Genomic DNA, 24,841 nt, shown 5'->3' with positions numbered 1-24,841 from the left:
TAGAGTGGCTGAGTTTACACAATATAACTATACAGAACCGATTTGTAATATAATTAATAAAATTACGGCCCGCGTTTGTACAAAAACTATTTACATACAGTGCATTTGGAAAGCCTTCAGACTCTTTCAATTTCTTCACATTTTGTTGAGGCCTTGTGCGAAAATAAAAAAAAATGCAAAGTTTTCCCCCATCATTCTGCACTCAATACCCCATAATGATAAAGTGAAAACAGAATTTCAGACTTTTTGCTATGAAACTTGAAATTTCATTCTGGGCGCCTCCCTTTTCTTTAGATCATCTTTGAAATGTTTCTACACCTTGATTGGAGTCCACCTCTGGTAAATTTACTTGATTGGACATGATTTGGAAAGACACACCCATGCCTATATAAGGTCTGACAGCTGACAATTCATATCAGAGCAAAAACCAAGCCATGAGGAGGAAAGAACTGCCTGTAGAGCTCAGAGACGGGATTGTGTGGAGAAGGGTACAAAAATATTTCTGCTGCACTGAAAGTTCCCAAGAGCACAGTGGCCTCCATAATTCTTAAATGGAAGAAGTTTGGAACAACCAGGACCCTTCCTAGAACTGGCCACCCCACCAAACTAAGTATTCGGAGAAGGGCCTTCGTAAGAGGTGATCAAGAACCCAATGGTCACTCTGGCTGAGCTCTAAAGATCCTGTGTGTAGATGGGAGAAACTTCCAGAAGGTCTACCATCACTGCAGCACTCCACCAATCTGGGCAGTAAAGGACACATGAAAGTCCGCCTGGAGTTTGCAAAAAAAAAAAGCACCTAAAAGGACTCTAAAGCAAGATTCTGTGGTCTAATGAAGCAAAGATTGAACTTTTTGGCCTCAATTCTAAGTGTCATGTGTGGAGGAAACCAGGCACTGCTCATCCCCTGCTAATACCATTCCTACAGTGAAGCATGGGGGTGGCAGCATGTGTGGGGGTGTTTTTCAGCAGCTGGTACAGGGAGACTGGTCAGGGTTGAGGGAAAGATGAATGGAGCAAAGTGCAGAGAAATTCTTAATGAAAACCTGATCCAGAGTGCTCTGGACCTCAGACTGGCCCAAAGGTTCACCTTCCAACAAGACAATGACCCTAAGCACACAGCCAACACAACACAGGAGTGGCTTATGGACAACAATGGCTGTCCACCAACGGTCCCCATCCAACCTGACAGAGCTTGAGAGAATCTGCAGAGAAGAATGGCAGAAAATACCCAAATCCAGGTGTGCAAACCTTGTGGCATCATATCCAAGAAGACTGGAGTCTGTTAACGCTGCCAAAGGTGCTTCAACTAATTGCTTAGTAAAGGGTCTGAATACCTATGTCAATGCAATATTTTAGTTTTTCCTTTTTAATAAACCAGCAAAGATTACTAACCTTCTGTTTTCACGGTCATTATGGGGTATTGAGTGCAGAATGATGGGGAAAAACTTGCATTTTTTTAATTTTATCGCAAGGCCTCAACGTAACAAAATGTAAAAAAAAATGAAAGGGTCTGAAGACTTTCCAAATGCACTGTACATTCATTTTTTTCCCCATGGGATGCAAACGATTGTGTTAAAAATTGAACACATTATAACAACATTGCAGAGACAGTCATTCCTATCCCGACGCGCAAAAATTACTTCGGTTTATACTCAGCGATCACAATAATTTGCCCATCAGTAAACACCAACTTTTATCGTTCCAGATTAATTCTAATAATGATGGTAGTGAATACAGTCACTTTTACCGTCAACCATTATTACTAGATGCTGTTGGATTTATATTTTGCTTGTAATAATTCTATCTAAAGTTGTGAACTTTATTGAATACTGTTTACAGTAAGATGTTTAATAATCGCACTCATCAAGACAAGCTTTTTAAAACTAAGGGTATGTTCACCCAGGCTGCATTAGCTGTGGAAAACTCAGAAGAAAACCTGACCCAGTTTCCGCTGAGAATTACTTACAAAAGTCCACACCAAATCAGGTTTGGTCACATGGGATGAAACGTCATCCCAGGAGGCTGGCTGCACAGAGAACAGAATTGGAAGCATCGAAATGGAATTTTTTTTTTTTATGTGGAAACATTGTTTTTGTTTATTTTTTCCTACTTGCAATTTCAGGGTTGTTTTTTTTTTTTTTTCCCGGAAAAATTACACCATTTGCTTTTTGTTGCGGATTTTAACTTTCCCATTGAACTTAATGGGGAAAACAAATATGCAACCATCCCACAACTTAAAGAGGCTCTGTCACCAGATTATAAATTCCCTGTCTCCTACATAATGTGATCGGCGCTGTAATGTAGATAACAGTGGTTTTTATTTAGACGATTTTTTACCAAGTTATAAACAATGTTAGATTTATGCTAATTAGTTTCTTAATAGACAACTGGGAATGTTTTTACTTTTTACCAACCGGACGTCGTACAGAGGAGTCTATGACGCTGACCAACTGTGCGGAGTACAAATGGACATGAATGGAGAGAAGTGTATGACGCCGATTGGTCACTGATTGGTCAGAGTCATACACTTCTCTTCACAACGCCCAGTTGGTAAAAAGTAAAAACACGCCAAGTTGTCTATTAAGAAACGAATTAGAATAAATCTAAAATTGTGCAAGGGAAACAAAATCTCGTTTACCTCATAATCTCGCGAGATTACGCGTGGCTTGCTGGAATCTCACAGAAAAGATTCAGAAGTGTCAGGATTCTGAATACACATGACGTCCAGGCTGGAGGTCATGTGTATTCATTATCAGGACACTTGTGTATGTTGCTGCACATCGTTCTACTAAGAACGTGATGCTGCTGTGTAAATGAATGGAGAGGAGTGCATGATGCCGATTGGTCACTGATTCGTCAGCATCATACACTTCTATTCACAACGCCCAGATAGTAAAACAAGTAAACACGCCCAGTTAAAAACAAAATACACGCCCAGTTGTCCATTTCAAAGCTCATTTGCATATATATATATATATATATATATATATATATATATATATATATAAATTGCTCATAACTTGGCCAAAAATGAACGTTTTTAAAAAAAAACAAAAAACGTTACGGTTATCTACATTGCAGCGCCGATCACATGCAATAGGAGATAGGGATTTGAGAATCTGGTGACAGAGCCTCTTTAACCCCTTAATGACCGCCGATACGTCTTTTTACGGCGGTCATTAGTGGGCTTTATTCTAGAGCGCCGCCAAACTACGTCGCTGCATTAGAATAAAGTAAACAGAGCAGGGAGCCGTGAAATCTCCCTGCTCTCAGCTGCCAGAAGCAGCTGAGGGCTGGGGGCGTCCCTGCTCTGCCGGGTGAGATCGATATTAGTATCGATCTCACCCGTTTAACCCTTCAGATGCGGTGCACAATAGCGAGCACCGCATCTGAATGGTTTTGCAGAGAGGGAGGGAGCTCCCTCTCATCTCACTGACACCCGGCGATAAAATCGCCGAGTGTCTGTGTCTTCTATGGCAGCCGGGGGTCTAATAAAGACCCCCAGGTCTGCCTGCAGCGAATGCCTGCTAGATCATGCCGCAGGCATGACCTAGCAGATGCCTGTCCGTTTTAAACGGACAGGCAGTAATACACTGCAATACAAAAGTATTGCAGTGTATTATAATAGCGATCGGAGGATAGGGAAGTCCCCTAGTGGGACTAGTAAAAAAGTAAAAAAAAGTTTAATAAAGTTAATTAAAAAAAAAGTGAAAAAAAAAAAAATGAAAAACCCAGCTTTTCCCCTTACAAAATGCTTTACTATTAAAAAAAACTACAATAAAGCAAAAAAGTTACACATATTTGGTATCGCCGCGTCCGTAACGACCCCGACTATAAAGCTGTTACATTATTTAACCCGCACGGTGAACGTCGTAAAAAATAAAATAAAAAACGATGGAAAAATTGCTGTTTTCTGTTAATCCTGACTTAAAAAAAATGTGATAGAAAGTGATCAAAAAGTCGCATCTACTCTCAAATGGTACCAATAAAAACTGCAAGTCGTCCCGCAAAAAACAAGACCTTATACAGCTATGCCGACGCAAAAATAAAAAAGTTACAGCTCTTCGAATGTGACAATGGAAAAATGTAAAAAATCGCTTGGACATTAGGGCCCAGAATGCCAGCAGGGGGAAGGGGTTAAACTTCACATTTTTTTTACTTTTTTACTACTCCCACTAGCATGACCTAGCAGACATACACTACAGGCAGACCTGGGGATGTTTATTAGGCCACCGGACACACAGACACTCGGCGATCTTATCGCCGGGTGTCAGTGGGATGAGAGGGAGCTCCCTCCCTCTCTCCAAAACAACTCCGATGTGGCGCTCGCTATTGTGCGCCGCATCTGAAAGGTTAAACGGGAGAGATAGATACTGGTATCGATCTCACCCGTTCGAGCAGGGATGCCCCAAGCCCTCAGCTACCTCTGGTAGCTGAGAGCAGGGAGATTTAATGGCTCCCTGCTCTGTTTACTTATTCCGATGCAGCGCCATAAAAGGCTAATGCATCGGAATAAAGCCTGTTAGTGGCCGCCGTAAAAACACTATGGTCACTAACGGGTTAAGCTGTGGGGTGGTTGCATATTTGTTTTGAATTTTCCCCATTAAGTTCAATGGGAAAGTTAAAATCCGAAATAAAAAGCAACCGGTGCAATTTTTCTTGCAAAAAAAAAACAAAAACAACCCTGAAATCGCAAATAGGAAAAAAATAAACAAAAACAACGTTTCTGGTGACAGAGCCTCTTTAAATTGACATGCTGCGGATTAAAAAAATCTGCATCGCAGGTCAATTTCTGCATGGAAATATTCCGCAGCGTGTGGATGAAATTTTTTGCAATCTCATCCCCTTTGCGCCTACTTAGTAATATGCTGCAGATTTTCCGACCGGATATACGGGCAAAAAATGTGCAGTGTATTACAGTAGCATCAAAGTGGATGAGACTGCAAAAAATTTGCTGCCACTTTGCGGCTACTGTAAAACGCTGCAGATTTTCCGGCCGCAAATCTGGACGAAAAATCTGAAGCAATTAAGCTACGTGTGAACGTAGCATAAATCCAGCTTCTTAACCCCCAGTGATCAGCCATTATCGAAGGGGGAACCTGCACGTGGCCTCATTTTGTAGCATTATCTAGTGGTCATTTAAATTAATAGGAATCCATGAAATGCATGGCCAGGTCCGCCAGAGAGGTTCTCTGTTCTGGCCTATAGAATGAAGTCTCGAGTGGGGGACCCCTTCCCTCTCTGACATCTATATTCCCTAATATGACATATCGATAAGTGATGTATTTGAGACAACTCCTTTAACACTTTTTACAATTATCTTCAAGAAAGAGTGCTATACTTAGTTGTTACTGCCTAAATGCTTCTAAAGAGTTTCTTACACCTATAAATATAAAACAGTGGTCTCCAATGGCTCTTATCCAGAGTTGTAAGTTGGATGAAGTTCGGAAGAGGTTCCTTGAAAATGGTCCTCCAACTAAACTAACCAAACATACGTATATGTACATCCGAATAATAAACACACGTACCTGTAAAGCCACATGCTTCAGCCAGCAGGAATGTGCTCCAAGACAATAAAAAGAACAATGCTGTCTCCAGTAAGGGGAAGCAGTGCAGCTTGGTAAACTTGGTTACGTTACAGAACAGTTAAAGGAATAACGCTTTTCCCAGATTTAAAGAATCACTCATGCAAGTAACAAACAACTTAAAACTAAACAAACACTGAAAAAGACATAAAAAGTTTAAATGTTAACAATTCCAACACCATAAGGCTCAGTTCACGTATGCTTTCCGGGTTCTGTTGTTCTGCTCAGTCATAGGACGGATTGACTTTAATGGTTTCGGGCGTGTTTCAGTTACTTTGCCAGACAAAATAGTGCTGTATGCTGGGCTATCTTGTCCGTCAAATCAACAGAGTCTGTGACGGAGGCACAAATGTGAACAGAGACTAATCCTGATGCTGCTTTTGCTGGTAAGTTAATTGTTTACAAGGCAGTACAGTAGTTAAAGGCACAAGCTATTACGTGTACGGTGCTTGTATATGCCTGGGCATGCGTAGACAGGGAATGCTTTGGTCATGTGAGCTACTGTTTACATGGTCTTGCGAGAAAAAAAAGCATAAACTGGATGTTCTACTGATGTACATGGGTTATGATGTAGTGGGCATAACAGAAAATTGTCTGGACGAGAGCCACGAGTAACAATTGTGGATGGATACAAGAAAGAAGACAAAAAAGCGGAAGGGGTTTGTCCGTTTGAAAAATCCAGCCTAATACCAATACTGAACAGCCCTGTCTAATAGACCAGTTCCAATTTTAAATCTAGCGGCCCGTGAGCACTTGGGCAAAAGTGACCATAACATGGTAAGTTTTAAAATAATAGTCAATAAAATAATACAAAGGGGAACTACAAACACCTGGAACTTTAGAAAAGCAAAATTCTATCAACTAAAGGCTTATTCAGGCGAGCGTGATTCTCTTCCGTGTGCTGTGTGTTTGCATGTGTGAATGGCCCATTGAAATCAATGGGTGTGTGTGCTGTTCGTTATTTCTTGGTTTTTCACGCAACGAGTGTCTGCTGCGTGAAACTCACTGCATGTCCTATGTTAGTGCGTTTTTGCGCACCCAGTTGCCTATTGAAGTCAATAGGTGCGTGAAAACCAGACAGCACACGGACGCACATCCGTGTTTTAAAAAATCAATTACAACGAAAAAAGTGCTTGCGAGTGCGTGAGGAACAAATGCCACTCACAAAGCACACTGATGCAAAATGCAACGCACACGGACAGATTTACGCACATTTTTTATGTAAATCTGTCACGCTCGTCTGAATGTAGCCTAAGGGAAGCACTTGTAGAGTGGGATCAGGTACGTGGAAATAGGAATTCGAAATGAGTAATTTTTCAATAGATAGGGCATGAATCGTGTAGCAAGTTTATACCTTCTGGTAACAAAAAGTCTAGAAATAAAAGGAGACCAATATGGCTGAATATGGAAGTTCTGAACATAATAAGACAAAACCAAAAGTGTAGTAGTCGACTACGCTATTTATTCCGTCACAACGACGGAACCCTCGCACAACTGAGACAAACGGGAACCATTGGCACCGGATCCGTCACCATTGAAAATCAATGGTGATGGAAACGGAAACCCATGGTTTCCGTTTGTGTCTGTCAGGGCTCCGTTCCGACGGAAAGCTCCGTTGGAATGGAGCCCTAGTGCAGATGTGAACGAAGCATAACATTCTCAGTTTCTATGAGGAGGTAAGTGCAAATCTGGATGTTAGCAATGCGGATGATATAATATATCTGGATATTGCAAAAGCATTTGATAGTGGACCAAACAGTCTTGTTCTGAAACTACAGAGGATGGGACTGGAGGAAAATGTATGTACATGGGTAAAGAACTAATTAAGGGACAGAAAACAGTCATTATAAATGGTACACACTCAAAAAAGGCTTACGTAAGCAGTGGGGTACCACAAGGGTCTATGTTAGGCCCAATTCTTTTTAATAATTTTATCGACGAACTAGTGGATGGGATTGAAAGCAAAATGGCAGATTTTGCAGATACAAAACTTTGTAGGAAACTTAAAATTCAGCTTGATTGTAAATAATTACAAAAGAACTTGATAAGGTGACAGCCAAGGCAAAGAGGCGGCAGATGACGACATTTAATTGATAAATGCAAAATAATTAACCTAGGCTGCAGTAATAGTATTACTGAATATATATTAAATGCAATAAAACTGGGGATAACAGGACAAGAGAAGGACCTTGGTATTCTGGTTACAGATAAGCTAAGCAGCAGTAGTACTCAATGTCAAGCAGCAGCTGCAAAGTAAGTAAGATTTTAAAAAAAGAGATAAAAACCGGTCATCCAAAATGTAATATTGCCCCTCTATAAAAGCCTTGTAAGATCACATCTCAAATACAGCATTCAGTTTTGGGCTCCACATTGTAAAAATAATATAGGAGAATTAGAGAGGGTAAAAAGGTGGATGACTAAAAATTGGTTGTATTTGGCTTGGAAAAAAAACGCCTTAGAGAGGATCTTAGTAATATGCATAAATATATAGAATGTGTGGTCAACACAAAGAACTAGCACATGATTGATCACTTAGAAGAACTGCACAAAAGGACATGGGGACATTCTTTACATGTGAAAGAAGGGCGTTTCCGACATCAATATATGAATGGGTTCTTCACAGTAAGGCGGGATTCACACGAGCGCGTGCGTTTTTCGCGCGCAAAAAATGCGGCGTTTTGCGCGCGCAAAGGGTACTTGACAGCTCCGTGTGTCATCACCATATGATGCGCAGCTGCGTGCTTTTCGCGCAGCCGCTATCATGACGACACTCCGTTTGGATGTTTGTAAACAGAAAAGCACGTGGTGCTTTTCTGTTTTCATTCATACTTTTCAGTGCTGTTGCGCGAATCACGCATGTCCCACAGATGTGCTTCCGTGTGGTGCGCGTGATTTTCACGCACCCATTGACTTCAATGGGTGCGTGATGCACGAAATACGCACAAAGAACGGACATGTCGTGAGTTTTACGCAGCGGACTCACGCTGCGTAAAAATCACGGAACTGTCTGCACGGCCCCATAGACTAATATAGGTCCGTGCGACACGAGTGAAAATCACGCGCGTTGCACGGACGTATATCACGTTCGTCTGAATAAGCCCTTCGGGTAGAGTAGTAGCAAATGGCATTGAGGGTTATAAATAATTTTTCAATGAACGTTGCTTGTATAATTGATCCGAGAAAAGTAAAACATGTGCCTTTTTTAACCTAAGTAACTATGTAAATTGAAATATATTTTTAATTTTAGCAAGGACTTCGACCAACAGTGAAGCCTAGGCATTACCAGGTTCTATCTGGAAAAGGCTCCAGTAGAAAAAGATTGAGAAGCCCTGGTTTTCATGGTTCCCTGGCTGTAGCGCAAGTTACAGATCAGGCAAGAAACACACTATTTCTGAAGATATCCTATAGGTAAGTTATGTAACTTTGTTAGGGCATATGACATTAGTATTTACAAAGTGGCCAACCCCTATGACCCCTTAGGGGCTATGCAAACCTTTGTAGCCATTTATTTTTTTAATGTATGTTTTTTGTGATCTTAAATATTTTTCTTATATGTATTTATTAAAAATATTATCTAGTTCTAGCGCTGCAGGGCAGGGCAGATTTCCACTGTAACTGGGATGACACAGCAGCCCTGCTAAGGCGGGATTCACACGACAGGGATTCCCGGCCGGGTGCCGGCCGTTCATAAATCGGCCGGCACCCGGCTGCATTAGGAATAATAGACCCCTAATGGGGCTATTCACACGACCGATTTTTTGAAGGCCGGGAAAACCGTCCGTCAAAAAATAGGACATGCTCTATTTTCAGCCGGGTGCCCGGCCGCCCGGCTCCCATAGAAGTCTATGGGGCCGGGTAATACCCGGCCATCACCGGAATGTGTCCCGAGTGATGGCCGGGTCTACCGTCGCTCGCGCACTCTCTCTCCTCCTCCTCACAGTGCAGAGTGCATGTGAGGAGGAGGAGGGTCTTTTATTGCTCGCTGTAGGAGTCGGAATCCCCAATCCCCGGCCGGGGATTGGGGATTCCGCTACAGGAGAAGTGCGTGACTACACTGTCCAGATATGGACACAGCGAAGTCACTCACTTCTGCAGCGGAATCCCCAACTCTATGGCCGGGGATGCCGCTACAGGAGAAGTGCATGACTACACTGTCCATATATGGACACAGCGAAGTCACGCACTTCTGCAGCGGAATCCCCGACTCTATGGCCGGGGATGCCGCTACAGGAGAAGTGAGTGACTACACTGTCCATATATGGACACAGCGAAGTCACGCACTTCTGCAGCGGAATCCCCGACTCTATGGCCGGGGATGCCGCTACAGGAGAAGTGCATGACTACACTGTCCATATATGGACACAGCGAAGTCACGCACTTCTGCAGCGGAATCCCCGACTCTATGGCCGGGGATGCCGCTACAGGAGAAGTGACTGACTACACTGTCCATATATGGACACAGCAAAGTCACGTACTTCTGCAGCGGAATCCCCGACTCTATGGCCGGGGATTCCGCTACAGGAGAAGTGAGTGACTACACTGTCCATATATGGACACAGCGAAGTCACGCACTTCTGCAGCGGAATCCCCGACTCTATGGCCGGGGATGCCGCTACAGGAGAAGTGACTGACTACACTGTCCATATATGGACACAGCGAAGTCACGCACTTCTGCAGCGGAATCCCCGACTCTATGGCCGGGGATGCCGCTACAGGAGAAGTGCATGACTACACTGTCCATATATGGACACAGCAAAGTCACGTACTTCTGCAGCGGAATCCCCGACTCTATGGCCGGGGATTCCGCTACAGGAGAAGTGAGTGACTACACTGTCCATATATGGACACAGTGACGTCACTCACTTCTGAAGCGGAATTCCCGACCTGTGGCAGGGAATTCCTCTTCAGGAGAAGTCAGTGACTACACTGTCCATATATGGACATTGAAGTCAGTGACTTCTCCTGGAAGGGGGGGGGGGATGGGTGCAACCTACAGGGGGCTGTGTGGGATCACCTACAGGGGACTTGGTGGCATCACCTACAGGGGGCTGGGTGGCATCACCTACAGGGGGCTGGGTGGCATCACCTACAGGGGGCTGGGTGGCATCACCTACAGGGGGCTGGGTGGCATCACCTACAGGGGGCTGGGTGGCATCACCTACAGGGGGCTGGGTGGAATCACCTACAGGGGGCTGGGTGGAATCACCTACAGGCGGCAGGGTGGCATCACCTACAGGGGGCAGGGTGGAATCACCTACAGGGGGCAGGGTGGAATCACCTACAGGGGGCAGGGTGGAATCACCTACAGGGGGCAGGGTGGAATCACCTACAGGGGGCAGGGTGGAATCACCTACAGGGGGCAGGGTGGAATCACCTACAGGGGGCAGGGTGGAATCACCTACAGGGGGCAGTGTGGAATCACCTACAGGGGGCAGGGTGGGTGGCATCGCCTACAGGGGGCAGGGTGGGTGGCATCGCCTACAGGGGACTGGTGGGTGGCATTGCCTACAGGGGGCTGGGTGGCATCACCTACAGGGGGCTGGGTGGCATCACCTACAGGGGGCTGGGTGGCATCACCTACAGGGGGCTGGGTGGCATCACCTACAGGGGGCTATGTGGCATTACCTACAGGGGGCTGGGTGGCATCACCTACAGGGGGCTGGGTGGCATCACCTACAGGGGGCTGGGTGGCATTACCTACAGGGGGCTGGGTGGCATTACCTACAGGGGGCTGGGTGGCATTACCTACAGGGGGCTGGGTGGCATTACCTACAGGGGGCTGTGTGGCATCACCAACAGGGGGCTGGGTGGCATTACCTACCAGGGGGGCTGTGGCATTATCTACAAAGGGCTGTGTGTGGCAACAAATTTAAATGAAATTCATCCGATTTTAAAACGGACAGGGAAAAAAACGGATGCAAATCGGGTCCAAATCGGCCGGTAAAAACGGCGACTCGGCCCGGAACGGAATCGGATGCAAACCGGCCGGGAAAATCGTCCAAAAACGGCCGATTTTCCCGGCCGACACTCGGACCCTGTCGTGTGAATGAGGCCTAACCGGGGAAAAGTATAGTGTAAAATAAATAAACTAGTAAAGTGACCCAATGTTTTTTTCTGACCTTTGAGGAACAGGCTATAAAAATACAAAAAAAAAAAAAAAAAAAAAAAAAAACCACATACAATAAACACCTCCATGAAAAACTACCCCCTACCAAGCATTTTCGTACCGCTGGGCTTTTTGTACCCTAAATTGGATATGTATAAAAAGGTAGACAATGATGAATATGATTAAAAAGTCTATTTCATGGTAACACTATATGATCACCAGGAAAATCAACTGGAATGTATAAAAAAAACCATAAAGAAGTTCCAGCTGTTAAACACATACTAAAAATGGCTCAACAAAGTCTGGTCCCAAAGACCGAAAATATTCCCCTTAGGTGTTCGGCGTTTTAACGGAAATCTATGAGAGTTCTGACGCGAACAGATCATCACCAAGTATTACATGGAACGCTTAATAGTCTTTGATCTACTAAGTAAAAATCTGAACTAAATTACAACCAGATGGAAAGAGCTACAGTGCATAAAATTTTTTAGCATTTTCTGCAAAAGTTGCAGTCACAGTGCATCTGCACTTTAAAATCACATACATACAGTCATACAAATAGTGCTCTGTGACAACAAAACTACAGCCAAGTCATGGATTGGCAGATATACAAAGAGAGTTATAGGGTATCCCTATTTTACTTTCGTAAATGTAATTATGTGCAAATGACAGAAAGGATATAAGAGCTGTGGAGACACCAGTACAAACACCCATCGCAAAAGATCCACTGAATATGCCAACAAAAACGCCAACAGACTTGAAAAAGGCAGCTGCATCAAATGTGTGGGAGTTCTCACCGGTTGGTTGATAAGCAACTATAGACCTAAGAGGAAACATAATTCAAAGTTTTAGAATCAGAACGGCCAAAAATGAGAACTATTTGTCAATTTAATTCATTTTTATTGGCAGAAGAAATGATAATCAAACTGAACTAAATATTCAACAACATATTACATGGGTTTTAGGGTCCCCCTCTTTTGGTCTGTATTCTGTCCTCCTTTTTGTGCCTGTCTAGTCTAATTGTTTTCCCTAACTGGACTTTTCAGTATAGGGCTGCTGCATTTATTGTTCAGGCACTTGCACTTTGATGCATTTACACACGCATTTCTTTCTATAGGAGGTTTTTAGTATTTGGGTGTGGGGATCAGTGCATCATGGGTTTGTCTTTCCATCCTATATTCTGTATTTTATCTTGTATCTAATAATGATGTTATATTTTTCATTATACTGGTCATCCTGCCTGTATTTTCTGATAGGAGTATTTGATTTGTTAATCAGGTGGGATCAATTATTGGTGATTTGTTAGTCCTCCGTTGGCGAAAAAAACCCATTATATTTGCAATATTTCAGGCTCTGTTCACACTGCTGTCATGGCTTCCGTTTTTACACAATCCATGAATGATATGATGGATTTATCTTGGGAACCCTATGCATATGTATTATACTGTAAATTGAAGCAGATTTTTGGTGTAGAATCCACATCGAAAATCCGTGGCAAGTCTGATCAAGGCCTCAATGAGTCTGCCAGGTGTCCGTTTTTGTATTTTTACTGGATTCAGGGGCGTAGCTCTAAGGTGTGCAGAGGTTGCAGTCGTTCCCAGACCCTTTGGGTTCAAAGCCCCTCAGCCGCATAAGACACCATTTATTATAAATGATATATGGTAGGAGGGGGTCCTGTTATGGATAGGGTCCCGGAGCTTTAAGTTATACCTCTGAATGGATTGAATAGTGCACCACTACGCTATTCTGATCACCAAGAAGTGATAGAAACCTGACAGAAAAGAATATGGGCAAGTCTGAGCAGTGCCCAGCTTACACTTAAGGCCCATTTACACAAGCCAATAATTTGGTGAACGTTTGTACTCACGCTAGTTCCCGATCATTGCTTTGTGAAAACAGAACAGCGATCAGCCGACAAATGAGCAAACGTACGATCGACGGCTGTTTTTACCTTTTATGCGGTCATATAAATAATCGGTCGGCAGCACATCAACTCTTGTAAACAGGGCATGTGCTGCTGTCATTATGTCAACGGTTTGGGGAATGAACGATCGTATAAAACGAGTGACGACTAACCTGTAATTACAGGCGCTTGTGTAAAGGGATTTTAAACGAGAGCTGATCGACATGTAATTATCGTGATCGGCGCTCGTTATGGGCAGAAATCTTCCCGTGTGAAGGAGAATCTGTCGTCAGGACAGACCTTTCTAAATTAGTACATCACATAGTGGATTTGTTGCAGATTTATTTTAAAAAAACAAAAAAAAACAGATTAATGACGGATTAAACAAACATACTAAGTGGCAAATACATTATCACATCTGTCTGCTGTAGGAACATTTTTGCACTATATTACCCACTAAATGCTTGTAAAATGTTAAGGAAATGGTACTCACGAAGACAATACAATAGCTACCGCATCATTAAGGACACTTTCCCCAAACAAGAGTGCATAAAGATCCACGTCTGCTCGCAAATCATTAAATATTGCTAGAACCGTCACTATGTAGAAGCAGAAGACAATAGAGAATTAGCTTATGAACATAGAGACATAATAAGTGATGCATTGTAATAAATTATTTGTATGAAAATGTATTTTGTAAATAGAAACAAATTAAAAGAAGCATCACTATGGTGCATATGAAATTGCAGTGATAATTCTTTGGCAGTCTAGATATGATCTACATTTTCAGTACGCTGTAGATAATGCAACACAATGGGTCAGATTTTCTTTTTGTATATCAAAGGTTGTATGACTTATGGCATAGAAAAGCCACAAATTAAGTGACAAGCCATATTTGTGCTATAATTTGCGACTTCTCTCCCCTCGTCACTTTTTAAAAGCGGAGCAAAAAGTTTGAAGTGTTTAGCGTGAAGGGGAGGTGCCTCCCTTGTCTCTGCAGATTTACCATCACTTATGCTAGAAATTGGTGTCATTATTGGGGCAAATCAACATCTGCTCATGGAAGGCGTAGGGTCACCTCTAAATAAACTTGGCGCATAGTGCTCCAGCGCACTTTAGTATGAAACCAGTCTTCGTAAATTCTCCCAGAAATCTGGATCAAATTAGGCGGCACATTTATTAAGTGTTTTAGACACTTTTTTGTGCCTCCCTAGACAAGTTGGCGAGGGCTTAGAGGAAACGGCGGCATGGCTTAAACCATGGCTAACTGCGCCAAATTATGGGCGCAAAAAAAGCATCTAAAGTAAAGTTAGACAAAAGTGTCTGACATGTCTAGAAAGATGCACCAGATTTATTATAAAGCGTAATCATAAGACAGAAATAGTAAATATACCCCAATGTCTTCAAAAGCTAGACTACCTGGTAGAGAGTTAGGTTGGGTAGTCTGATGTATCAACGTACAGAGCAGCAGTCCCAGTTGGTGTTAAAGAGGGAAGCCAGTGGCTGGGTATTTTAAAGGGAGCATCTGTGGATGGCACATTAGGAGGCATCTATTACTTGGACACTCAAAGGAATGAGAAAAAATATCTAGCCTGCTCGGTTTATGTTCTTCCACTGCGCTTCCAGATGTTGAAGGATATGTAATATATAGCAATTGTACTACAATACAACAGAGAATGTACTATAAAAGGAGCATCATAAAAATCACATTACCTGGGTCTGTAGCAGAGATGATGGCTCCAAAAAAGAGACAGTCAGTGTAGTAAAATTTTCCATTCAACTGGCCAACAAGCTTCATTAATTTCACCACTCCATACATAAGATTTCTGTTAAAATTTAAAAAAAGCACAATTTATTTGATAAAATAGTTCTATGAAAAATAAAGCCTTAAAACTATTAAAAATTATATAGATATGGGTTATAATGGTTGGCCAAAGAACAAAGAGGGACAGAATACCATCCCATGTGAAAAATCTAGATTAAGAATAGTATAGTATATATAGAAAGAGAACATAAAATATAAAAAGCTAAAACAATGGGGTTTTGTAGCAATAGAAGACCTGAGTGGGCATATAACAAATATTGTGGTATCCAAACTAACTATATAATATTATATTATAAAGTGTGATCAAATACTGTATCATCATATTCCAGTAGATTGACCAGGAATGGAATTCTAATTTTTAACAGATTCCCTACTTGAATGGCAAAGATATAAATGTGCACTGTGCCGCAAAAAATAATTCACACACCTGTAACCAAATAAAATAAATATTCCAAATACACTGTATATTGAAGTAGAATGTAAATAAATATTTTTGTATGTAATTTCCTATAAATTATTTTAACTTGTGTGCCACCTCCCTGTCCAAGGCTAGAATTTCAACAGAACCTGTCACCTGCCCATACATGTGCAGCATGTAATAGGCAGGGTTTCACAAACACTGTCTCATTTAAAAAAAAAAAAAGTTTTCGGTGCCGTTATATTTGACGTCCGATATGTAAATACAGTGAAGGAAATAAGTATTTGATCCCTTGCTGATATTGTAAGTTTGCCCACTGTCAAAGTCATGAACAGTCTAGAATTTTTAGGCTAGGTTAATTTTACTAGTGAGACATAGATTATATAAAAAAAACAAAACTGAAAATCACATAGTCAAAATTATATATATTTATTTGTATTGTGCACAGAGAAATAAGTATTTGATCCCCTACCAACCATTAAGAGTTCAGCCTCCTCCAGACCAGTTACACGCTCCAAATCAACTTGGTGCCTGCATTAAAGACAGCTGTCTTAAATGGTCACCTGTATAAAAGACTCCTGTACACAGACTTAATTAATCAGTCTGACTCTAACCTCTACAACATGGGCAAGACCAAAGAGCTTTCTAAGGATGTCAGGGGCAAGATCATAGACCTGCACAAGGCTGGAATGGGCTACAAAACCATAAGTAAGACGCTGGGTGAGAAGGAGACAACTGTTGGTGCAATAGTAAGAAAATGGAAGACATACAAAATGACTGTCAATCGACATCGATCTGGGGCTCCATGCAAAATCTCACCTCGTGGGGTATCCATGATCCTCAGGAAGGTGAGAGCTCAGCCGAAAACTACACGGGGGGAACTTGTTAATGATCTCAAGGCAGCTGGGATCACAGTCACCAAGAAAACCATTGGTAACACATTACGCCGTAATGGATTAAAATCCTGCAGTGCCCGCAAGGTCCCCCTGCTCAAGAAGGCACATGTACAGGCCCGTCTGAAGTTTGCAAATGAACATCTGGATGATTCTGAGAGTGATTGGGAGAAGGTGCTGTGGTCAGATGAGACTAAAATTGAGCTCTTTGGCATTAACTCAACTCGCCGTGTTTGGAGGAAGAGAAATGCTGCCTATGACCCAAAGAACACCGTCCCCACTGTCAAGCATGGAGGTGGAAACATTATGTTTTGGGGGTGTTTCTCTGCTAAGGGCACAGGACTACTTCACCGCATCAATGGGAGAATGGATGGAGCCATGTACCGTCAAATCCTGAGTGGCAACCTCCTTCCCTCCACCAGGACATTAAAAATGCCTCGTGGCTGGGTCTTCCAGCACGACAATGACCCGAAACATACAGCCAAGGCAACAAAGGAGTGGCTCAAAAAGAAGCACATTAAGGTCATGGAGTGGCCTAGCCAGTCTCCAGACCTTAATCCCATCGAAAACTTATGGAGGGAGCTGAAGATCCGAGTTGCCAAGCGACAGCCTCGAAATCTTAATGATTTACAGATGATCTGCAAAGAGGAGTGGGCCAAAATTCCATCTAACATGTGTGCAAACCTCATCATCAACTACAGAAAACGTCCGACTGCTGTGCTTGCCAACAAGGGTTATGCTGCAGACTATATGAGTCACTATAGTACTGGGATAATACGGGGTAGGAGGGCAAGTGCCCCATTATTCTTTTCCTCCATATGTGATCCGAAGATTTATTACTATCTAAAATTGGGAAACCTTATAAAGGCGGACTGATTATCTGCTGTCAACAGAATTTCTGACAACAATTTGATATGATGGAAAATTACTAAGTATTTGTATGCAGCATTGGCAAATAGGATCCTCATGTTTATTACATGTTTGTTCACACTTATTTTATTCATACCAGTAAAAGTTATATTTTAGTACTCCGGATCTATTTTCTTTATTATTACAATATTACGGAGAAGTGAATTTATCAATATCCAGGTGGGGGATATACAACACCACGAAAAATTAAGATTCACTATAGTACTGATCAGACACAGTCAGAGGCAGAATTAATCTTCTTTGATTGGAGTAGTTCTCCTTTTGATTCTTTTCCTTACCGCTAGGACTTGTCTCTGCAGAGTTTGTCAACCAGAGGTCTACAGTTTCACTTCCACAACGTATCCCCACATTGTGCCACCTGAATAAAATACCACCACACCCTGTGGCCCCTGAAAAAAGTGCCGCAACACACTGCACTTGAATATAATAATTCCACACACTGTACCAACTAATTAAAAAAAAAAAAAAGAAGTAGTAGTACATATTGTGCCCCTGAATAATCAAATGGCCCACATTGCAACTGAATAAAAATGTCCACTATATGCCCCTGAATAATAAAAAACAAAACTATTTGTTTTGTCCACTATTCCCCCTTAATAGATACTGGCCACTTAAAATTAGAAAAGCCCACACTGTGCCCCTGTATAATAAAGAAGCCCACACTGTGTCCCTTGAGTAAGAAAAACAAGCTCAGGCATACACCCCAGTAAAGAATACTCACCTCCCAGCATTCCCATGTCATCATCTGGCCATTTAAGTCACAGAGAAGGAGCCAAGTGGCGAGGCAGGGAGCTTAGCAATTCTTCCTATTAGGCCTGTGGCTTGGAAAGTACTAGAAGGGGTGTATTTCTCATTTGGCTTGTTAAGACGGGTAAGATGAGGAATCCAAGAAAGTTGGGTCTATCAATAAAACTGAGGCTTCTTGTTGAAGGCTATGTACACCTTTGAAAGGCAATTATTTATTTTTTAATAAATGGTCAGTCAGCGTGATTAGTGCAACTTTCTAAATAGTTTTTATTAAAAATTTGTTTTACTTTTTGAGATACAGCTGCTCTGAATTCTCTACGACCAGAAAGCATCAGTTCATAGACTATTGTGATAGATTACAGGTGGTTCCTGAGTGTCAGAGACACGCAGGACCCGCTGTCATTGAACCCGTCAGGTCCGCAGGATTTAGCGAAAGATACAGCTGCTGTGTAAAGAGAATACAAACCGGGTGTATCTCAAAAACAAAAACAAATTTTGGATAAAAACTAAATTTATAGAGTTGCACTAATCAGACGGACTTATTATTTTTTTTTTTAAATAGCCTTTCAAAAGGTTTACATAGGCTTTAAGTCTACATTGCAGGTCTTCGCTGAAAAGGAAAATTATTATTTCATCAGTAGGAATCTCAACGCCCACTCCCTCGGTGAGAGAGGTTTACTATGTTTATATGTGGGGTTTTCTTTTGGGGGGATTTTGGGAATAAAGTCGGCACCTAGTTGGATTGTACACCGCTGTTTACAGATGACACATGTACGGCTAGATATTGTGTTTTATTCTAAATATGGCGAATTCAGTCAGATTTATTAGTTGGAATATTAGGGGAATGGCTGATGCCACAAAGCGTCAGGCCATCTTTCAACTTATTAGTGAGCACCAGCCAGCGATTGTCTGTCTGCAAGAGACACATATGATAACTGACAGACTAGAACAGCTAAAGAGGAGGTGGGTGGGATTTAGTGGTCACTCTACATACTCAGTATATTCTAGGGGAGTAAGTTTTTTAGTACATAAACAGATTCCATTTAATTGTCTGGATATGGAGGTGGACACAGAAGGTCGATATATTTGTGTACTTTGTACCATATATTCAAAAATGTTTATAATAAATATCTATATACATACCTCCTGCTTTTTGTAATAGAGTCTTATTAAAGGCCATGTCTTTTGTGGCGGATAAACAAGGGATACCTTTGCTCCTACTCGGGGATTTCAATAATATTCTTGATTCCAACTGGGACAAATGTAGAGAGGGGGATAGGAGTGAAGGGAAGGTTGGGACTCCATTTGGTACATTGGTACAAGAAATAGGATTGTTGGACATATGTAGATTACAACACCCTCGTGAACGGGAGTTTTCCTGCTGTTCATCCACGTATTCTTCTTTATCCTGTATAGATCTGGCCTTGGGGAATGAGGGTATGATGCCCTTAGTTAATCAGGTGGAGTATCTACCTAGAACGTTATCAGATCATTCTCCCATTAGGGTCAAGGTTGATATTAATAACCAGAGTCCCCAACGCCCGAGAATCTGGAAGCTGAACCCTTTCTTGCTGACTTTGGTTGATGGGCAAGGTTTCATTGCAGAAAGGCTAGAGGACTATTTTCAAATTAATTGTGGCTCTTCTTCTGTTCCGTATGTATGGGATGCAATGAAGGCGTATTTGAGAGGCCTGTTTATGCAGGCAATTAGCAGGCACAAAACAGCTACTAGGGTGGAGGATCCGAGACTACATGAAGAAATAAGTAAGGCAGAAGCGGCATTTATTTTAAATCCTACTGTGGTGCAGCAAATGAGTTTGCGAAGAGCACAAGAGGCACTTAATTTACATCTGTTAGCTGTAGCGAGCAGAAAACGACAGTTTTTTTGCACAGAATACCTTTGAAGGAGAAAAGGCTGGTCATATGCTAGCAGTGGTAGCAAAGGCACAACAGGGGGTAACACATATCACTGCTTTAAAAACGGCGGAGGGCCATTTAGTTACAGAGAACTTGGAAGTTGTAAAAGTTTTGAGAGACTTTTATTCAGACCTATATACCTCCAAGGTGCATCCATCTACATCTGATATTTATACATTCTTAAATAAAGCAGAGCTCCCTAAGCTGGCATGAAGTGCCAAGGCACTTCTGGATTCTCCACTCACGTTGGAGGAATTGGAAGAAGCTGTCAAACAGATGGCTAATGATAAGGCACCTGGGGCGGACGGGCTACCAATTGAAATGTATAAAAAATACTCTGAGGTGCTCTTGCCCAAATTATTAGAAGTATTTCATTATTCATTGGATTGTGGTTCTTTGCCAGCTTCTATGCAAGAAGCCATTATTGTGGTCTTGCCAAAACCCGGGAAAGATCCTCAATTAGCTGATTCTTATCGACCGATTTCATTATTAACATCTGACGTTAAGATTCTGGCAAAGGCATTAGCTCTGCGGTTAAATGGCGTTATTTCTACCATTATACACCCGGATCAGACCGGCTTTATGCCTGCTAGGTCGACAGCCATGAATTTGAGACGTTTATTTTTAAATCTTCAGCTGAGGGCAGACAATGTAGGCGAAAGAGTCATTTTTTTCACTGGACGCTGCCAAAGCGTTTGACCGTGTGGAATGGCAATATCTTTGGTGCACCTTGGAGGCTATGGGTTTTGGACCATCTTTTATAGCATGGATTAAGGTCCTGTATTCTTGCCCTACAGCCAGAATACAGGCAAATGGAGGATTGCCCCGGTTTGCTCTTGAAAGAGGGACTAGACAGGGATGCCCATTATCGCCCCTCCTGTTTGCCGCGGCAGTAGAGCCCTTGTCAGCGCGCATACATCTGTCTGATATTAAGGGCTTCTTGCATGGCTCGGTGCAAGAAAAGGTAGCGCTTTATGCAGATGATATGCTTCTATACTTGGGGGATGTGGGTAGCTCTCTGGCAGAAACAATATCCCTAATTGAGAAATTTGGGGCATTGTCTGGGTTTAAAATAAATTGGGATAAATCCCATCTGCTCCCTGTGGATTCAATGTGCTCTATACCAGGGGTGCATGGGGTACCTGTAGGATGCGTTAAACATCTTAAATATTTAGGGATCAAGATCTCGACCTCCCCTTCTGAATATGTTGCTCTCAATTTGCAACCCCTTCTGGTCAAATTTAAAATGAAAATAATGGCTTGGTGTAAATTACATCTGACAGTTGTGGGTAGGGTCAATCTTATTAAGATGATCCTAATGCCACAATTATTGTATATTTCACATAACTCCCCTGTATGGATCTCATTACACAACTTTTATTGTATTAATGCACTTTTTAGGGACCTAATATGGCGGAAGGGTCGCTCAAGAATTAGATTAGAAATTCTACAGCGCGCAAAGCATGACGGCGGTCTGGCCCTACCCAACCCTTGGATATATTTTCTTGCCTCTCAATGTCAGCACTTTAAGGGGTGGGGGGAAATTATATCAAAGGGATCCAATGGATCGATTCTACAGGCACAGTTTGGACCATCTGTTTTATTCTCAGTATTGGAGGCAGGTCACTCTGTTGGCGGGCAGGAATACGCCCACATATACACTAATGCGTAAAGTATGGGATAAAGTCCGAGCTATTAGAGATATGGGGGTTTGCACAATTTTTACACCTTTATGGGGGAATAAGGCACTTCCGGAATTCTTCTCTCTTGAAGGATTTGAGGGTTGGAAAGCAAGAGGCATCCTTTATGTCTCACAGTTGCTCCAGGAGGATGTATTTAAAACTTATCAACAGATCCAAGAGGAGTTTGAATTACCTCGAAATTCCCTCTATCAATACTTACAGATAAGACATGCTTTTGATGCCCAGAAGAAGGCGGTGGATTTGGCAATACACGCAGATGGGGTGTTGTCTGTTTTACATACCGGGAGTGTTACATCGGGGGTTATTTCACATATTTATCAGTTGTTGATCAGTAAATTTTTTGATAAATACCCCCTGATGGCTTCTAAAAAATGGGAAAGAGATATGGGGATATGGGTCCCATCTCTGAAGAACATTAATAATGATGTTTTGGAGAGAATCTTTTTATATATAATATAAATCTCAACATAGGAAAATAGCCCTCTGTATTCAGGGGATAGACTTTACAGCGTGTTTTTTCCCCCCCTCATGAACAGATCCTTGATTTTTATAGAGATCTTTAAATGGTAGGAAGTCTATTAACAGACCTTTATGTAGCCCTCGCAAACTTGAACTTTGGAGCAGGGCACTTTTATAGCTCATATAGCTCCAAAACATCATTATCAACCATCCCAAATAGGAACTCTGGCCACTCTTTGGGTAAAACAACATATATGGTTGAAAACCGCAAGTGTGAACACAACCCAGCGGTTTTCTTTTGAATTTTGTCTTTTCAAAAATCTTGTAAAATACATATAAAGTATGTTGTATACCCATTGGGGGATATGATAAATGCATAGAGGTGCTATTGTATGTTTTCTTTTCCTGGCCAGGAGATTTTTTAAACTTTTGTTGTATATATTAATATTGCCGGTATTATCTGGATTTAAAAATAAAATATTATGCAGAATTTTTATCTAACCCAAGAGTGCCTAGTCATATTTCTGGATCATTTTTCTTTTTTCAATAATCTTTATCAGAAATGGCACCGTGCTATATTATATTGCAATTTTGGGTTCTTTAGGTATGGTTTAGTCATAACCACATCTTTCTATACGGATTAAATATATGCCATATATTATATCGGTTTTGTATTATGCATGCTTGTACATGATTAAGCTACTTGACATTTGGAAAATGATCTGTCCTATGTACCTTGTATTTTGTGAATAATGTATTCGATATTTGGTACAATTTCTATTTCATATACTATCTAATTTGGAATTTTGTGACGGTGCCTGGGGGGAGGGTTTGGGATAGGGTTTGTTTAGTATGTTTTGTACTATATAATTTTGAAACTTCAATAAAAAAAATTATCTGATTAAAAAAAAAAAAAGAAAAAGGAAAATTATCCTCCTCCTGATCAAAACATACCTGATCTAGGAGTTGTCCAGAGCTAATTTTGGGACACCGCAATTGACAAACCCTGTTCTCATAAATGCTCGGGAAGGTCATAAATGGTGTGCCGAAGGAACCAGATTCTGACAAACAATTTGCCCATTTTGCCATGATAATGATCGCTTGTATAGTTACTAAAGTTGACAGTAAAATCGTTTAACCGCTTCTGGTACCCAAGAGGCTCAAAGCAGAATTTACAATCAGTCTGCAAGAGGCAGGAATTTCAGTATTGGGAATGGAGTCCTCTTCTTAGTAACCACTGTAAAAAGTAAGTACTTGGCCAAGTGCCAAGGCCCCTATGAGGTTGTCAAGAGGGTTGGTAAGGTAAATGATTAAGTTTACATGAGAGGCTTCCTTCTGCCTGGTTGGTGTACTTAATCAAGCCCTGGAAAGGCAGGGAATCCTTGGTGGCCTCAAATAGTGTGAAAGGTAATTTGCGGAAATTAATCTCTCCGGTAAAAATAGGCGAGACCCTTTCAGCATCACAACAGCAAGAAGCCGAAGAATTCCTGCAAGAAAACAATCTTAAAGTTTTCTGATCTATCAGGGCATGCACACCGTATTAAACCGAGCCAAGAACCAAAGTCAATGTCAAGGCAATGTCATCTGAGGTTAAACGTATGATTAACCTGAGCTTAATCGAAGAGTCTAAAAGTGAGAGGGCAAGCCCAATTGTCCTAATGTCATCGCCCCAATGAAACTTGGAGGTTTTGTAATGACTTAAGAAAATTCAATGAGGTTTCAAAATTTAAAGCTTACCCCATGTCCAGGGTGGTTGAACAAATTAAGAGGTTAGGTAACGCAAGATATATAACAACTCTTGATTGGGGTTACTGACAACGCTTGAAAGGTTTGCTGGAAGATTCCGTTAAAAGGGAGGTAAATTATTTTTTTTTAAAAGACTGCCTTTTCAACCCCAGATGGGTTGTTCCAGTAGGTAGCGATGTCAAGTGGGTCGCATGGAGCTCCTGCTACTTTTCAGAGGTTGATGGACCTGATCTTGTGGCCAGATTGTGACTATGCAGCTGCCTGCCTGAACGATGTGATCATATTTAGCTCAGATTGGTAATGTCACCTCTGTAAAGTTCAGGCCGTACTGGATTCCTTAAGTTATACAGGTCTAACAATAAACCCTGAGAAATGAGCATTGGAGTTAAAGAGGCTCTGTCACCACATTATAAATGCCCTATCTTGTACATAATGTGATCGGTGCTGTAATGTAGATTACAGCAGTGCTTTTTATTTAGAAAAACTATAATTTTTGAAGGAGTTATGACCTATATTAGCTTTATGCTAATGACTTTCTTAATGGACAACTGGGCACCTTTTACTTTTTGACCAAGTGGGCGTTGGGGAGAAGTGTATGACGCTGACCAA

At 41.7% G+C, this 24,841-nt stretch overlaps 1 protein-coding gene across 2 annotated transcripts in view; it reads right to left on the bottom strand.

Annotated features, from left to right (window-relative positions):
* The window catches only part of SLC9A7 (solute carrier family 9 member A7), a 117,303-nt gene that overhangs the window by 27,766 nt on the left and 64,696 nt on the right, over window positions 1–24,841 (bottom strand). For both annotated transcript variants that reach the window (XM_075852567.1, XM_075852568.1), the window contains exons 5-8: window positions 15,308–15,420; window positions 14,088–14,193; window positions 12,373–12,514; window positions 5,529–5,634 (exon numbers count right to left, since the gene is read on the bottom strand). In XM_075852567.1, coding sequence (XP_075708682.1) covers window positions 5,529–5,634; window positions 12,373–12,514; window positions 14,088–14,193; window positions 15,308–15,420 — 467 coding nt within the window. The remainder of the gene's footprint in view (window positions 1–5,528; window positions 5,635–12,372; window positions 12,515–14,087; window positions 14,194–15,307; window positions 15,421–24,841) is intronic.

This window comes from Rhinoderma darwinii, chromosome 2, assembly GCF_050947455.1.
Source record: "Rhinoderma darwinii isolate aRhiDar2 chromosome 2, aRhiDar2.hap1, whole genome shotgun sequence".
Taxonomy (NCBI): domain Eukaryota; kingdom Metazoa; phylum Chordata; class Amphibia; order Anura; family Rhinodermatidae; genus Rhinoderma; species Rhinoderma darwinii.
The sequence above is the reverse complement of the archived record's forward strand: the minus strand, read 5'-3'. Positions and strand labels throughout refer to the sequence as shown.